Consider the following 16194-nt stretch of genomic DNA (forward strand, 5'->3'; position numbering starts at 1 on the left):
GCGGTGGGGGGTTGCCATGGGGGCCGTGCCGTTGGGCAGGGTGCCCCCCCCCGTCCCTCGGGGTACGATAGCTCCTGGGTGCGGGCCCCCGGGGCTGGGCCGAGGTCCTGGGACGGGTGCACTGGAGCCCCCGCGGGGCCGCTGCTAATGCCGGTGACACTTGCGGGCGCACGCCGGGCCAGAAATAGAGGGCCCCAAAGCAGCCCGCGAGTCCGTGGGGCTCAGTGGGGCTCGGGCAGCTCGTACCGGGCTGCGGGGGCCTGGTTTATCCGCGGAAGTGAGAGCTGAATTCCAGGCTGAGGGCTCTGAGCCCGCCGCTCCCTCTCCCTCGCTCCGGCGGCCCCCGCAGAGCCCGGCAGCCGAAGGCTGCGCCGGTGTGTAACAGCCTGGGCAGCGCCGAGGCACAGAAAGGACGTCAGCAAAGCCGAGCGGGCGGGCGGCATCCCGCCTGCAGGCAGGGGGCTCCCCCCCGGCCCGCGGGGGTCTGTAGGACCCGGCCCAGGAAACAGGAGAGGAGCAGCAGGGTGTCCTTGCCGGAGAGCCGCGGAGATGCATCCCAGCCCCGCTTCCGGTGAAACGCCGGAGCCCGAGAGCCTCGGCCGTCCCGGAGCCCGCAGGGAGCGTGCTCGCCTGCGGCCAGCTTGCCCTGTACCGCCTGCTTGCAGGAGGCGGCGGAGGCGAGGGGAGAGGCAGAAAGCAGGCGGCTGAGTTTTCAGGCCGCTGAGCCAGCAGCATGCCCCTGCCTGTGTGCCTCGGCCCTTCAGGTAAAGGGTTGGGTGAGCAGAGCAGAGGGGCTGAGATGGACCCGGGTATAAGGGAGGGAAGCGACTGTCTGGGAAAAGGGGATCGAGGGGGGCCAGCTGGATTTATTCCGTGCCATAAATGCAGGTGTGAATAAAGATGAGGAAGGGGATGCCTTCTGGATCCTATAAACTGCAAGGAATGATCCTGGAGCTGGTTGGGAAAGGCACATGCCAGCCCTTGCAAACAAACCCGGTTTTTCCAGTCCCAGCACCACTGGTGGGGGTCTAATACAGATTTTTTTTTTGTAGCCAGCTTATAAGTGGATCCCACAGCAAAACTTGCTATAGCAGAGATCTGCAAGTGGTTTAGAAGATAATTACCATTCTTTTGAGCAGCTCTATAGACTGGCTCCTTTTTTTTTTTTTTTTTAAGTCCAAGGACGGTGTCACAGAGCAGTCTGCGGAGAAAATTGCCTTCAGAGGAAAGAAAGGCTTCTTTTTTCCTGTACTCGGAGTGATAGGACTCTGTTCCTTTTTGCATTTGTCACAGGCAGGCCCAGTCTGGTCCAAAGGAAATGGGGAAAAAGGAGCTAAAAAGGAGGTTTTGCTGTAAGATGAAGTGATGGGTGTTACTGGGGACGATGCCTCCTGGCTCCGTGGTCTGGTGTCTGCAGTGACTATCTCCAGCCTCTTCCCAATGTAGGATTCACCCCTCCCTTCCGCTTTGCCCCCAGGTTAGCCCCACTGAGTCCCAGCGAGGGTGAGGGACGCATGGGGGGGCAGCTAACTGGACAGGGGACAGCAATGCGGGTTTGCGGCACCCTGCCCCTGCTCGCTGACATGTCACTGCTGCCCCACAGTGACCTCGCTGCACCAGATTGTGGGTGGATCTGAGGGCATCAGGGAACCTGATCAAGAGCAAACTTCCCTATTCAAGAAATGTGTTAAGGGGTTTCCTGAATCAGGGCCCGAGTATTGGATGGAACGGGGGTGCCGTGTGTGGGAATCAGTGTCGCACCTAGGCTCCTGGTAAACTTTTAGTATCAGGCCCCCCTCCGCCAGAGATAATGATATTTTTGTTGCAAAAGTCTTTATCACATCTGTGGTATCAATGTCTTTAAATGGTCCATTCTCAAGTGATAACATTGCCAGTCCTGTATGTGCAATATTACAGCTTTTTTTTTTTTTTTTTTTTGCAATTGTCTTTCTTTTTTCTTCTTTTTCAGGTCCCCATTTTGGAGGCTGCCCGGTTCACCCATGATTGTGTCTGGTGGGAATCTAATTTAGGTTGGCTTTTCACCCTTGAACAAGACACCGCGAAACCGGAAGCTAATGGAAATGAGCGGTTAACCTGCAGCTCTGCCCACCTGGGACAGCTGCCCCCTCCTCTGCTCCTTGGCGTAGCTCCGCTGCGTCAGACGGCTGCATTTCCAAGCAGGTGAGCCCTCTCGGGCTTGGGAAGCTTTCTCCATCTCCCTCCCTTATTTCCGCATATGAGAAAGCTGAACTGTCCCCAGTTCCCAAACCAGCAAATAACACGAGGCAGCAACAGTAAGATGGGGGGTCTCTCCTCCGGATGAGGCACACGAAGCTGAGCAAACGGGGCAGGGCTGAAGCCTCCGTAGCCAACTCCGAGCAGGCTGGGTTCAGTCCAGCCAGAGACTCATTTTCCAGCATCGCTTGCACTGGTAATAGCCCCTGATCTCTCGCCTTTCCTCCCTGAAGCCATATGGTGGTGGGTAAGGGCTCAAAGGGGGAACCCAGCTTCCCAAAGCAGCCTCCACCTGTCATAGCAGCAGTGACACTCCTGTCTCACAGCTGCCTCGATTGCCCATCGCCCTAGGGCCTGACTGCACTGTCTAGAGGGGGGTAGGGGTCCACACCCCTGGGGAAGCTCCCACCTAGTGGTGATCACCCAGTCACTAGGGTCATTAGATCAGGACTTCAGAGACCTTAATAGTGATGCCTTCCCTGCTACTGCCTTACCTTGTAGCCATGGGCAAGTCACTTAGCCTCCATCAACTTCAGGCACCAGCCCTGGTGTGAGGATTTCAACAATAAACATGGTAAGAGGACAGCTCATCTTGGGATACAGCCACATGAGGAAAAACACAGAGAACCAAGCATGATGTCATAGTTTCTAGGGTCGGAAGGGACCTGAACAGATCAAGTCCGACCGTGGGATGGTTAGCCTGGAAAAGGAGATGAAAAGGGGCCCGAGCTGCTTTCTGGTGCTCAAGGGGCTGCTATAAAGAAGAAGGCCCATTCTCCCTTGCTTCAGGGAACAGGACGTGAGTCTAAAGTGCCGCAACGCAGATGGAGACGATCTCAGGGAAACGTCCTCCCTGATAGAGCAGCAAAACAGTGGGACAAGCTGCCCAGAGACGCTGTGGGATCCCCCTCCTGGGAGGTTTGCAGGCAGAGGCCGGAGGGGCATCTGTCTGGGATGTTTTGGGAGCAGGAGGCTGCATCTGTGCAGGGCAGGCAGGTTAGGTGGCCTACAAGAGCCCATCCAAGCTTGAGAGTCTCTGATTCAACCCGTATGGCATGACACCAGAGCTTTCGTGCCATATGGAAAGCATCAGAAAAGTGCATTCCCTTCAGGACTTCCCTGCTGTCTCTTCCTTTCTCCTGTAAACCTCCAAGGAAGCAAGTACAAACCCAACCAAGCATCTGGAAAGGCAGGCCTGCCGGGGCAAGAGGCAGCCACGCCACCTCAAAGCCGGCAAACCTAACTGAGCAAACAAGTAGCAGGAAGGAGTGTTAATTAAACCTGCACAAAACCAGATGATTTATCCTTGAGAGACCCAATGTTCCCAGCTAGTTCCAATAATTACAAGGGCTTTGTTTTTTTCCCCCGTCTTCCATCTGCTCTCCTATTCTTTCTCCTTAATTAATAGATTGTCCTTAATGGACTTAGCACTCTTTTTTAGACCAAAAAAACCCAACCCACTGGTAAAATGGTTTCCTGGCTCTGGATAGCGGTGTGATGCTCTCTAAATCCATCAAGCTCCAGGAAGGAGAATCAGAAATGTAAGTGCAGCACGGATTCATCCAAATAGGGTGAAAATCTTACGTGTGGGGGTGTTTGCAAAGGGGCTTTTAATCCAGGGAGAAATTGGTGCTACAGGGTACATGGATGCTGTGAAGGGAAGGGAGCTCATGGCAAGGAAATAGGCACACTGCCAGCACCTTTGGGGGTCAGGCAGCTTAGGTGTTGTTGGTAGCAGGGCTGCTGATGCTGGGGCATTACCTGTACCCAGGCACCACTGGCATGGATCAAAGCCGCCCTGAGGCTGTTCTAACCCATGCCAGCATCCGGTTTCACGCTCAGACCTGCAGCCTGTCCCTTCATGCTCTTCGCTGCCAAATGCAATCAGCCCCTGGATCCGTTACACCGGTGATGGTGGCAAAATGCAAAACGTGAGATTTTGGACCAAATGTGCTGGAGATCCGTGCCCCAGAGCTGGATCCCGGAGGGTGCCTGGTGATTTCAGCAGGCATCCCACTGGGTCGCTGTGAGTCAAAATGCTCCAACCTGTTCTCCTAGGAAGAATTTTATTTATTTGCTTATTTATTTAAGGAAAAAAAATGTTGTGTTCCAAGTCAAACCTTCCAACGAGGCACTGGGCAAGCCAGAGCTGCTCTGCGGGGCGTTTTCCAGCCTACAGGACCAGTGGATGGTCCCCGCTTTTAGTAGCCAAGGGGGCTGGGATGACCTCTAGTCCAGCGAAGCAGGAGGGTTGCACTGGATGTCACCTCCTGAGGTTCCTCCCAACCCTCATTTCTCTTTCTAAGAGGCTCCTGGCCCTGGCCCTGCCCCAGCCCAGGCTGGGGGGAGGACCCAGGAGTCCTGCCCTGCAGGGTGGTTGTGCTGGCACAGGGCTGAGCTTGGCTTTGGACCCAGCTGTCCGCAGCAGAGCTGGGGGGTGGCACAGGCACAGTTCCCACAGGACCAGCCCGTCCCTGGGGGTGGGCAATGCTCAGTGCCAGCCCCTCGGTCCCCTCCCTCTGGCAGCGCAACGCCCCAGGCTCTCCTGCAGTTGATCCGAAGCAAGCAGACAGACACTCCGGGAGCCAGGACAGCCCCTGGGTGGCTGGATCTGGGACGTCTGGGGTCTTCAAGGAGCCTGGGCTGGGGGCTACAAGGACCACCCCCCCCTTAGTGGAGAGAAAACCCAGGGGTCCGGCTGCCCCCCACCCCACCAGCCATGCGGGCAGTGGGGATGGACACAGTGGGCAGCGCCGGGAACAATGCATCGCTGCTGCCCCCCAACGGGTCGTGTGGGGCTGGGGGGCTGCTGTGCGGAAACAGCTCGGGGCCCCCCGGCCCCCCACGCCTGGTGGATGCCTGGCTGGTGCCCCTCTGCTTCGCAGCGCTGCTGGTGCTGGGGCTGGCGGGCAACTCCCTGGTCATCTACGTGATCTCCAGGCACCAGCCAATGAGGACAGTCACCAACTTCTACATCGGTGAGTCTGGGCTGGGCACAGGGTGAGGGGCACTGGGAATGCCCAGCCAGGGGGGCCCTGAGGCTGGAGGGAGCCACAGGTCCCCCCTGAGGCTGGGCACTTGTCATAAGCTGGAAGGGGCATAGGGCTATGCCTGGGCTGGGCGCTGGAAGGGGCGTGCAGCATCCTAGGGCGGTGGCACAGGGCATCCCAGAGCTGGACCGGGCGGGGGTGCAAGGGGCATGCAGCATCCTAGAATCCCAGAGCTGGACTGAGCTGGAGGTATCCCCACGCAGGTGCCTCTCAGCTGGATTGGGAGCCCTGGGCATTCAGGAGCCAGGCAGGCAGGGATGGTGCTGGCTGCCAGCTGTTGGGAACGCCAGGCTGAGTCCCATGCTGGGGGCATGGAGGGGTGCGGGGTGGGATGCACTGTGTGTGGCTTGCCAGGTAAGTGTGCAGGTGATGCATGGAGCTGGGTTTGTGTCCAGACATTTGAGCAAGGCTGGGGGGGGTGCAGTGGGGTGGGATGGGAGGGGGCCGAGCTGTCCTTTGCCCCTGGAGCCCTGGGTGTGCTGCTGCCTTGGGACCAGGCTCATCTAGGGAGGCTGCGAGACCCTTCATTTCATACCCATCCATCTCCTTTTACCTCTCCCCTGCTCTGTGTACCCCAGCCCTGGTACTCTCAGATAAGCTTTGCTGCGCCCTTCTTGGACAGCCCTGCTGTGCTCGCTTGGCGATGGAGACCACAAACACACACACGCACACAAGTTCTTGCTCCAAGGGGCATGCGCATCCATGCACGCAGTCACACGCAGGAGCTGCACCCATGTGCGCAGACACAGCACCCGTGCTGGAAGGCATGTAAGCGTGCAGATACGGTGATGCACATGCCTTGCTCCAAGGGACACACACAGACACGCACACAGAGCCAGGGTGAGGGGTCCAGCACCTTCTTTCCCATTAAACCCTTGAGAAGGGTGGTGAGGGGCTGTGACGATACCCGAGATCTGACTGCGATCTGCTGATTGCAAATGTTTGAGCCCTGCTGCTGTACCCCCAGGGCGTTTGACATGAGCTTCGCACTGGGGGAGTGCTAGAAACTGTCTCCTTGTCCCTCGCATCCTGCCCTCGGGGGCAAGGGTGGCTCCTCAGCTCAGCACTGTGGGCATCCACCCCATGGCTGCCCCTCCTGGGCACTTCCAGTGCAAATCCATCGCTGTTATTAACTCCCTCGGTGCTTTGAAGCTGTTGGGCCCGATCCTGCCAGTGTCACTCAGGGAAAGCTCCCTGGAGCCTGTGCAGGTGGATTAGTCCTCGATCCTAGGTATTACCTACCACCAGCCCAGCTGTGATCACGGGCACGGGGGCTGCAGTAGCTCCGATAAAGGGGATCTGAGGCTTCTGGACCAAGACTCGCTCGGCGGCTCTCTGAGGCTCGCACCACGCTGGGTCTGGCAGCGGCTGCCACTTACCTTCAACATTTCTGCCCGGCTGAGCCGAACTCCGGGTCAAGGGACCAACCACGCAGGACACACAAGCAACAGCACTGCCAGCCCCAGCTCATGCGTCCACTTCCGTGCTGTGCAGCAGGGCAGAGCTCGCCAGGCTGGGTGCCGCGCCGGGCAGAGGCAGCCTGGGCTCTTCCTAGCCCAATTCCAGCCTCGCAGTGAAGTGATTTTTAGTCCTCTCTCTGTATTTTGTTGCTGTTGCGAAACCTCATCTGTGGCCTAATGGAAGAAAATAAAGGTCTACAGCTAGCTGCCGCTGCTTCCTCCCTCCCCAGCGTAGCAGCAGCTGCTTTTAAAATGATTACAGGGCCAGGCTTCAAACAGCTCGTTTTAGGAACTGCAAGAATTTCCTGCCTCTGTGTGCAGTAACCCAGGTGATGGAGAGCACTGAAGGGTCCCAATCTTATACCATTCAAGTGAATAGGGACCTGATCCTTCTCTGCCCTGTGCCTTTGTCCTCAGTTACCCTCCAGGTAAATGGGTACAATTCAGAGCATTCAGAGTCTACCTGCTCCCCTTTCCCCTCTCCTGGAAATCAGGCTGACTTACCCCAGCAGAAGCACTCAAAATGCAAGGCAGGGGACAATCCAGCCCCTGCATGTGTTCAGAGACGCCAAGTACATGGGGCCCTAGGGCCCTGGCCCCTCTCGGGAAGAGGGCAGCCACGTGAAGAGCATAAAGCTTTCCACTTGTCCATCATCTTAGGCCCCTTCTGGCAAAAATAAAAGTCGGCGCCTATTCATGTGTTGCTATTGGTTTCACTGCGGGTGGCACCAGACCCCTGAGATGTGAGAAGGAAGCAAATAACTCGGCTCCAGGAGCAGAAGACATGAGCTAGATTTCCCAGGGTGGAGCTCATCTTCGGCTGCCCTAAAGACCCGTCCAGAAAGACTCTTAACAACCCATGGTGCGCTCTTATAGTAACTCCACACACCTCCCGTGCTGCCCTATCTGCCCAGCACATCCCTGATGAAAGGAAGGATGATCCCCTGACAAGTTTCTTTGGGTAAATCTGATATGATCCACTGACATTTACCCAACTACTGCCACAGCTCGGCACGCGGGGTCTAATCAGCAGCTGCAGCGGAAACAAAGGCATGAGTCGAGCCATTGCCCCATCATTTAAAGAGCAGCAGTTTCTGTGGCTACACATTTCCATAAATAATTACTTTAAAAATACAAACATCATCCTCTTGCCAGAACACCAGATAAAGGCCTGACGTGCTTAACTGCGTAACACAGTGACCTGGCTATTATCAGCTATAAAGCGTAGTCCAAAAACTAGCCTGATGGGTTTTGTTTTTTTGTTAAAATATATGTCTTTATCTATCAGTAGATATATGTATCTAGATATCTACCTATAGATAGAGCTATATCTAGACATAGATAGAGCTATATTTAGATACAGATATCTAGATACATATATCTATTGATGGATAAACAGACAGACATCTTCTAGTCACTGATCATTGCTTACTTAACCTACCATAGGAACCTGCGCCCCCGTTCCAACGCTCACACCCGCAGAACGGTGCTCCTGCGCACCTGTCCACAAGGCATCATCTCCTTCACACCTTGCCCTTTAGTCTCGTGCATGAATACGGGGTTTAAAACTCAGTCCAAATACTAGCCCGGTGCTCCCGCTGTAACAAGCCCTGGTTACCTGCCTCTTGGTTAAGTGCACAACCACGTAGGTGCATAGCACCTCCGAACCCCACACTCTGTTACATCACTGTACCCTGCTGAGCAGCACAAGGATTGATACCAGATTTCCTTGGGGTGTTTTCTTCCTACGCCTTGTAGAACAAATATGTGCCGTGCTCTACCCCAGAGGCCCTTGCTCCACAGATTAAATGCTTTGGGTCCACGGGGTGTCGTGCCTGGGGGCAGTGTAAAATAAGATGCGCCCCCTCCTCCATGTGCTCTGCTGTCTGGAGTCACTGCAGTGCCTGAGCTGGTCCCTGGCACAGGGCCCAGCGAAGGCGGCACATCATTCGTCAGGCCTGAGTAATTAGGTCCTCTTGAGCGTGCAGGTAAATACCGGATCAGCAGCTGCGCATTACAGAGTGATTCGTTATTCACTCGTGGCTTGTCCAGGTGCCAAGCTCCCCCCCCCCTCCATTCTCAGCCATTTACTAGGGATTAGTCCCAGGGGGGAAACTGGGGAAGCCACATTGAGCTTTCGGAAGTAGGTAGCCTGATGGATTGAGCTGAGGATAAGGCAACCCAGGGAGGAAAGCGGAGGGCAGGGAAATCTCTTCCCATTTCCTGCCGGGGGAGAGGGCAGGGACTGGTATGGGGAGGGTGGATTCTGTGTCCCCTTTGCCTTCCCCTCTGCTGTGCTCCAGTGCTAACGAGCTCATTAGCAGAGCACAGGCAGACAGGGTCTTTGGGTACATCTGATATCTTTTCTTAGGCCAACTCAAATAGTTGGAAAAATTCTTCTTAGTGAGCTTTTAGGCACAAGCGCCCTTCACCAGGTTGAGGAAGCGCAAATGGCTGCACCCACCTGGTTCTTCTCCATCCTGCCAGCAGAGGAAAGTGGAGCCAATCCCCTTTGTACAGACGGGGAAACAGGCGCAGGGTTAGGGTTAGGGTGACTGGTCCGATGCTGCCCAGGGAGTCAAACGCGAGAGCCAAGTTTGGCCCTTGGAAGTGCCTGGCTCCAGCCCCGGGGTGGGAGCCCGCAGCCTCCCAGCCTCTTCACGCAGTTGCTAGAAACTCTCTGTGCCAGGCGTGTCCTACGCCAGGCGCAGTCTCCTCTCAGGATCTGATCCTGTTAGGAGCTGAGCAATGCCCACAGGGCGCTCGGCACCCTCTCCGTGCCTTCTGCCTTGGGAGCCCAGTTGCTGCTCCTTAGCCATGCTGAGGCTCCATGGGGATGGGGAGAGAAAGGAGGGGCAGATGCCTGGCATGTGAGCATATCTTGGCTTCCGAGGCTTCATTATTAAACAGTGACTCATCCTGGCTCTTCTTTTTTTCCTTCCCTGGGTGAGTAAGCCCAAAAGCATGCACGCAGAGTGGCTCGGGCACTCTGGCTGGGCCTGTTCACCGGTCCCCAGCCTTCAACCCACATCCTGGGAACTCGTGCTAACCTTCACCCCCCCACCTCTGCCTTTTTACAGCCAACCTGGCCGCCACCGACATCATCTTCCTGGTCTGCTGCGTGCCCTTCACTGCCATGCTGTACCCGCTGCCCGGCTGGATCTTCGGGGAGTTCATGTGCAAGTTCGTTAACTACATCCAGCAGGTGAGGGGACTGCCCCGGGCTCCCCCAGCCCCGGACAGAGGCAGGTTGAGACCATCAGCTTCTCCGCTGAGGGTGCCACTGGATCCTCACTGGAGTGGGGGGTGCTGCACCCCGTCTGCAGTAGCTGCTCCGGCTTCAGGGGCAGTGCAGCCATAGAAAGAGGACTGAGAGCCACCAAACTCATTGCACCAAACACCTGGTGATGGGAGCAGGCTCCCCATTGCTCTCCATTCAGGTTGGGCTCAAGGTCCAGGCCTGGAGGGGAAATATCTTCCCCACGTCACAGATGGGACCTGGCAGTGGTCCCTGATCTACCTGCAGGTGGGCAAAGCCTGGATCTGCCTGGATCTGGGCTCTCCCATCACCTTCCTAGACAGAGATGTAGCTGCCAAGAGCTGATCCCCAGAGTCCTGCCTGCACCCCGGAGCTCAGGCCAAGGGAGGGAGGGAGGACAAGTCATTTAAGGAGAAGGGCTCGTGGGGTCTGTGCTTTCAGACCATCTCAGCTGCAGTGGATGATGGCTTTCATTTCCCTATAGCTACAGCTCCCCAAGGGCCCCTCTGCTCCGCGCGCTGGTCCAAACCCAGCGGGGACGCGGTCTGGCCATGTCCCATGCCCACCTCCTCCCCCAGGTCTCCGTGCAGGCCACCTGCATGACACTGACGGCCATGAGCGTGGACCGCTGGTACGTGACCGTGTTCCCACTGCGCTCCCTGCGCCAGCGCACCCCCCGCGTCGCCGTCACCGTCAGCCTGGGCATCTGGAGCGGTGAGCTGACCCCCACCCCTGGCCTGGGGCCGGCCTCGCATTGCAGCCGGGAGTCCTTGAACCTGGTGCCTTCCACGCGTCTGCGTGTCCTCGACTGTGGTCCCAGTTCCCATCCCCTGGCCCTGACCCGTGCTCCTGGTTCTGCTAGTGCCCTCCTGCCATCCTGGTAACCCTCCCCTCCTACCTTTGCCCCTGCCTCTTAACCCTCTCCTAACCAGCCCGGTGCTGGTCGCTGGCTCTAGCACCTGCCGCCCCTCACAGGTTCCTTCGTCGTCTCCATCCCGGTGCTGACGTACCACCAGCTGACGGAGGGCTACTGGTTCGGGCCCCAGACCTACTGCAGCGAGTCCTTCCCCTCGGTGGCTCACGAGAAGGCCTTCATCCTCTACAACTTCCTGGCTGTGTACCTGCTGCCTCTGCTGACCATCTGCGTCTGCTACACTGCCATGCTCCATCAGATGGGGCATCCTGCCGTGGAGCCGGCCGAGAATGGCTACCAGGTACCAGCCTCCTGCCCCTGCACGGGCCCGCGTATCCCCTCCACCGGCAGGTGCCATCCAGAGGGCTGCGTGCTTCCAGCGGTGGCAGCTGGAGCTGATGGTGCTTCCGGCTTCTTGGCCATGGAACCAGACTGGTCTTCCCCATCAAGACACAAGGACATGGGCGTGCATGCACGCATCTCCATGCTACAGGACCCATGCCTGTGCCTCCCTGGTGCACACACATGCCTCCATGCTACATGCAGGTGCACAAGAGCCATGCCCACACATCTCTGGTGCACGCACTGCCTCCGCATCACATACACAAGACCTATGCCCCCACATCCCTGGCATGCACACATCTCCATGCTGCATGCGTGTACATAAGACCCGTGCCCACACACCCCGGGTGCCCACATTGCATCCTGCATGCATCTTCAGCACTGATGGCATGGGGACACATACACAGATGATCCACATGTAACTCACCCTGTGCAAGGCTGAGCCAGCCCCATCAGGAGAGACTCCTGCCTCCACGCCCAGCACACATCAGGCCAGTCCCCACTGCCTGCTGCCCTGTTACCCACGTTGCCATTTATGCATGCACACCTTTGCACACCTCCCCACCAGTGACCGGCTCCCTCCTCCCACCCTGCCAACCCCCGGGGTCTGGCCGATTGCAGGTGCAGCAGCTGGCAGAGCGCTCAGAGGCCTTGCGCGCCCGGATCTCCCGCATGGTGGCCATCATCGTGGTGCTCTTCACCATATGCTGGGGGCCCATGCAGTTCCTCATCCTCCTGCAGGCCTTCGGGCCCGGCTTCCAGCGCAACTACTACACCTACAAGGTGAAGATCTGGGCCCACTGCATGTCCTATGCCAATTCCTCGGTCAACCCCCTCGTCTATGCCTTCATGGGCGCCAACTTCAGGAAGGCCTTCAGGAAAGTCTTCCCCTTTGCCTTCAAGCAGCGGGTAGGCAGCACCGGCGCGGGCAGCGCCAACGTCAACACCGAGATGCACTTTGTCTCCTCCGGCAAGTAGCGGGTGGAGGTGCCCTGAGCAGGGGGTGGGAGAAGGGACCTGAACCCCCCGCCATGTGCCCCATGGTCTGTCTTGTCCACCGCAGTCCTGCAGCCACTTCTGGGGTGGGGAGGCAGCGGTTGCTGGCGTGACCCAGAGCTACGCTCCATGCCAGGTGAGGGCAGGAAGCGGAGAACGCTCTGTGCCGAGGGTGAGATGAGCAGGCTCACCCAGGCCGACCACCTCTGCTAGCCGCTGCCCAGGTCATCTAGCCACCGCCGTGCCAGGACGTCTGCTTTTCTGAAAGAGGCTGCGCCGTCCAGCTCCTGGCACAAGCTCAGAGGGGGGGCGTCCCTTCTGGGCCTTGGGATTCACACCACAGGTCTCTCCCCCTGCTACGAACCATCTGAGCCCCTCTGCACCCCAGCCCCAGGGGAAAAAGCCGCTCATCGCAACATCCCCATCTCTGCTGCAGAGAGCAGCTCCTGTCCTGACACAGCTTTGTGCCACTTCCCATCCTGGCTCATGAGAGGCACTTTTGCTTGAGGGCAGGGAAAGCCCAGCTGCCTCCCTCCATGTCCACCACAGCACAGGCACTAAGACTGGGGCTCCCCAGGGAAAGCTGAGCCTGGGGAAAGGGAGATGAAGGACCCTCACCCTCCACTCTTTAGAGCACTCATCCTCCTGACACTGCCTCTGCATCGCAGAATTGTAGAAAATGAGGGTGGAAGGGATCTCAGGGGGTCACATCCAGTCCAGCCCCCTGCTCCAAGCAGGGTCAGCCCCAACTACATCCTCCCAGCCAGAGCTTTGTCTACCTGGGTCTTGAAAACCTCCGAGGATGGAGAGTCCACCACATCTCTGGGGAGCCTGCTCCAGTGTTTTACACCCTTCTCGTGAAAATTTTTTTCCTAATAGCCAAGCTCAACTTCCCTTGCTGCAGCTTGAGCACATTGCTCCTTGTCCTGTCGTCTGCCCCCACTGAGAGCAGTCCAGCTCCATCCTCTTTTGAATCTCTTTTCAAGGAGTTGAAGGCTGCTATTAAATCCCCTCTGTTGTCTTTCTCTAGACTAAATAAGCCCGGTTCCCTCCACCTCTCATGTGCCCCACCCCCCATCAGGCAGGGAATGATTCTCCCCACTGGATGTTTGGGGCTAAGGGACTTGGCTGAGGCCACACAGGGGATCAGTGGCAGAGCAGAGACTAGACCCACTCTCTCCAGGGTGTTTCTGCTGGGTACCATCCTCAGAAGCATCCGATATTGGCTGCTCTTGGTGCTGGGATCCTGACGGGCCGTGGCTTGCAGCAGCTCTAAGGCAGCCAGCTACAGTGACTGTGGCTTGGAAAGCACCCGACCCGGTTACCCCAGCCGGGCCTGCCGAGGCAGAGAGTGTCCCCGGTCTGCAGCAGCTCAGCTGTCACAGGCCTCTGTGCAATGCTCTCCACGCCTCCCCTCTGCAGGGGGGGAGGCTGCTTTTGTTCCAGGGGTGGTTGGGGGCAAGGGGGGCTGAGTCTGCCCCAACTCATGACACCTGCTACCCCTTCAGCCCAAAGAGGAGGGGCTGGTGAAGCTCTGCTCCCCTGGTGCAAAGGAGGTACCATGAGGTGCCTCTGCAGAGGCAGCCCATGCAAAAGCCCATGGCAGCTTTGATCCAAGCCCCCATCAAGAACCTGCTGCTTCTTCGTAAGTAGAATAAAGCCAAATCTGCTGCTGCCTGTGGGCCCGTGTCGCTTCCCATCTGTTCCAGGATCCTCCAAGTCTCCTCTGCTTATCACACATGAGTCCCTCCGTGTTGTCAGGAAGCTGATTCCTGCCCAAACAGGGTGCAGCCGAGAGCAGGAGATTGGCCTGGCTTGTAAGCAAACTGCAAGAGAAAGGAAGGAGGTAAAACCACCCGCCATCTTTGGTCCACAGTTATAGCGCATTGGGAATGGTACCTTTAAATGGCTTGGCTTTTTGGGCACAGGAGGGCTGGCAGGGAGGGACTGCAGGAGCCCAGCTGGGGCTAAACAGAGGCAGTTGCAACTGTTGTGTGCAGGGTGATTCAGGAGCAATGCCCGGTGTTGGGAGCTCACAGGAATTAAAGGGAAAAATTAGGAGCAGTGTTTGGAGCCGAAACCTGGCCCCATACGGGAGCTCCCAGGGTGCATGGGGGAGATTTGCATGGTGCTTGACTGCACCTGCAAGCTGCAGCTACCTATGCCAAGGAGGAGCAACCGCATCTGGGCTCCTCTCGGATGATGCACGGGCTGGATCTATCTGGTTGGTGTCAGCTTGGGCCCAGGAGCTGAAGTGAGGAATTTGCCCTCTGACAGCAAGGGGAAGTGCAGAGCACATCACTGGTCTGCCTCCCACACGGTGAGGCAACACCTGCCGATGGCTCAAGACAAGAACCTCCAAGAAGTGATTGAAGCCATTAGCACCACGCCTCTGTTCCCATCCCCTGGCACCGATTCAGGGGAGAGTTCTTGGTGCTGGATGGGGAGGGTTTTTTTGTTTTTTTTAATAGATCAGGACACCGATCCATAGAAAGAACATATTAAGTAGGATACTTGGAAGTCACACAAGGATGGGGAGAGAAGAGCTGGTGATGGCTTACAGCAGTTTCAGGCGAAGGGGGACAATGATGGAGCTATCAGTGCTTGCTGTGTATACCAGGGACACAGGCCAAATCCAGCGAAAGAGCCCGTGACAGTAGTACAGGAAAAAAACTACCTCCCGCAGCAATGGATTTGTTTATGCTGCCTTGAACCCCCCCTGCCCATGGGCTCGTTCCAGGTTATTCTTCTCGCTTCCCGGAGGGCGCTTTCTACTGAAGTTACTGCCACTAAACAGCTCATTGTGCGGGTTTAATGCAGTTTGACCGAACAAAGCTCGTGCTGTCTGGACGTGGACGGGATTTCAGAGAGGCGGGTTCACGCCGCTCACAGCGACATGGGGGCTGTGACGCGTGACTGCCGCTATCCATTCTCCCGCACCTGTCGGGCTGGTGGAAGACGGCCTTCAGATAATAAGGGGCGTAGGGCCAAGCTTTGAGGCGTGCGTAGAACGTGGCTCAGGCCTCGTGGGTGGCAAAACACTGAGAAGCCGCCTGCCTCCCGTGGGAGGTGCTAGGCGAGGGGACGTGCGGATTTTGAACCAGGTCCTGGGAGCAGCTGGTGCCTCACAAGCAGGGTGGGTGTCTGGGACAGAAATCAATGGTTGCAAATAGCAGCAGTGTCTGGTGAAGGAGCCCTGGAGTCATCCACCCAAAGCCACGTGGCAGGGCTGTAACAGGCCGTTTTGCCTGAGCAGGTCTCAGTTAAGCAACAGCCCGGCAGGGTAAGCCCCAGGGTGTAGTGCCACCAGACTGGCTGGACTTGCCGTCTCCTAACTACAGTCATGCTGGTGTCTCCTGGGAGAGGGCGAGTCCAGGTGATCGGGGAGTGAGTGAGGTCATGTGCATCCAGCCCTGCCTTTCGTGCACTGGGCTCAGAGTGATCCCTGAACACTCCCTGGCCGGCTGGCTGGAGCCATCACTGGAGCGCACCTGGAACCAGCTGCTCTCTGCTCTGCTTGGACTGGGGTAGGAGAGGAAGGGCCAATGGCCTCCTGCACCAAACCTTTGCTCACTGGAGACATGCTCATAACAGGACAAAGCCCTCTGAGCCCAGCATTGCTGGGGGCTCTGGCCTTCCCCCGCCTTGCACTTGTTCCTCTCGTGCTGCTGGGGTGCTGTTGCTGCCCCCACCACTCCCCAGGCGGGCAGGGGGCACCGGGCAGTTGGCACTAGCATTGCCTAGGAGACAGAACTGCCAGTGCTGGTTGCCTAGCAACAAGGGCTGCTGGGTACCACGGTGACCGGTAGCATCCCTGGCCTCTGGCTATCTCCCACGTAGCGTGGGCAGCAGCGGTGGCAGCTCGGGGTGGCACCTGGCACTGGCGGCGCTGTTTCCGCCCCCTCCAGAACCGGCAGGTAGGCGGGCGAGGAGACTGAC

At 57.5% G+C, this 16194-nt stretch overlaps 1 protein-coding gene across 1 annotated transcript; it reads left to right on the plus strand.

The window, feature by feature from the left end:
- The first annotated feature begins 2644 nt into the window (after positions 1-2644).
- Positions 2645-12970, plus strand: KISS1R (KISS1 receptor). The gene is made up of 5 exons (XM_019538248.1): positions 2645-5213; positions 9826-9950; positions 10583-10718; positions 10980-11218; positions 11881-12970. Exons 1-5 carry the CDS (start codon positions 4955-4957, stop codon positions 12235-12237), a joined length of 1116 nt encoding a protein of 371 aa, XP_019393793.1. The 5' UTR covers positions 2645-4954; the 3' UTR covers positions 12238-12970.
- Positions 12971-16194: the final 3224 nt, after the last annotated feature.

This window comes from Crocodylus porosus, unplaced genomic scaffold (assembly GCF_001723895.1).
Source record: "Crocodylus porosus isolate Cpor-Errol unplaced genomic scaffold, CroPor_comp1, whole genome shotgun sequence".
Classification (NCBI taxonomy): domain Eukaryota; kingdom Metazoa; phylum Chordata; order Crocodylia; family Crocodylidae; genus Crocodylus; species Crocodylus porosus.

Coding starts and splice junctions, on each gene's coding strand:
- KISS1R (XM_019538248.1), top strand. CDS start 4,955: ATGCGGGCAGTGGGGATGGACACAGTGGGCAGCGCCGGGAACAATGCA. Junction 9,951..10,582: donor TCGTTAACTACATCCAGCAG/GTGAGGGGACTG, acceptor CTCCTCCCCCAG/GTCTCCGTGCAGGCCACCTG. Junction 11,219..11,880: donor CGGCCGAGAATGGCTACCAG/GTACCAGCCTCC, acceptor GGCCGATTGCAG/GTGCAGCAGCTGGCAGAGCG.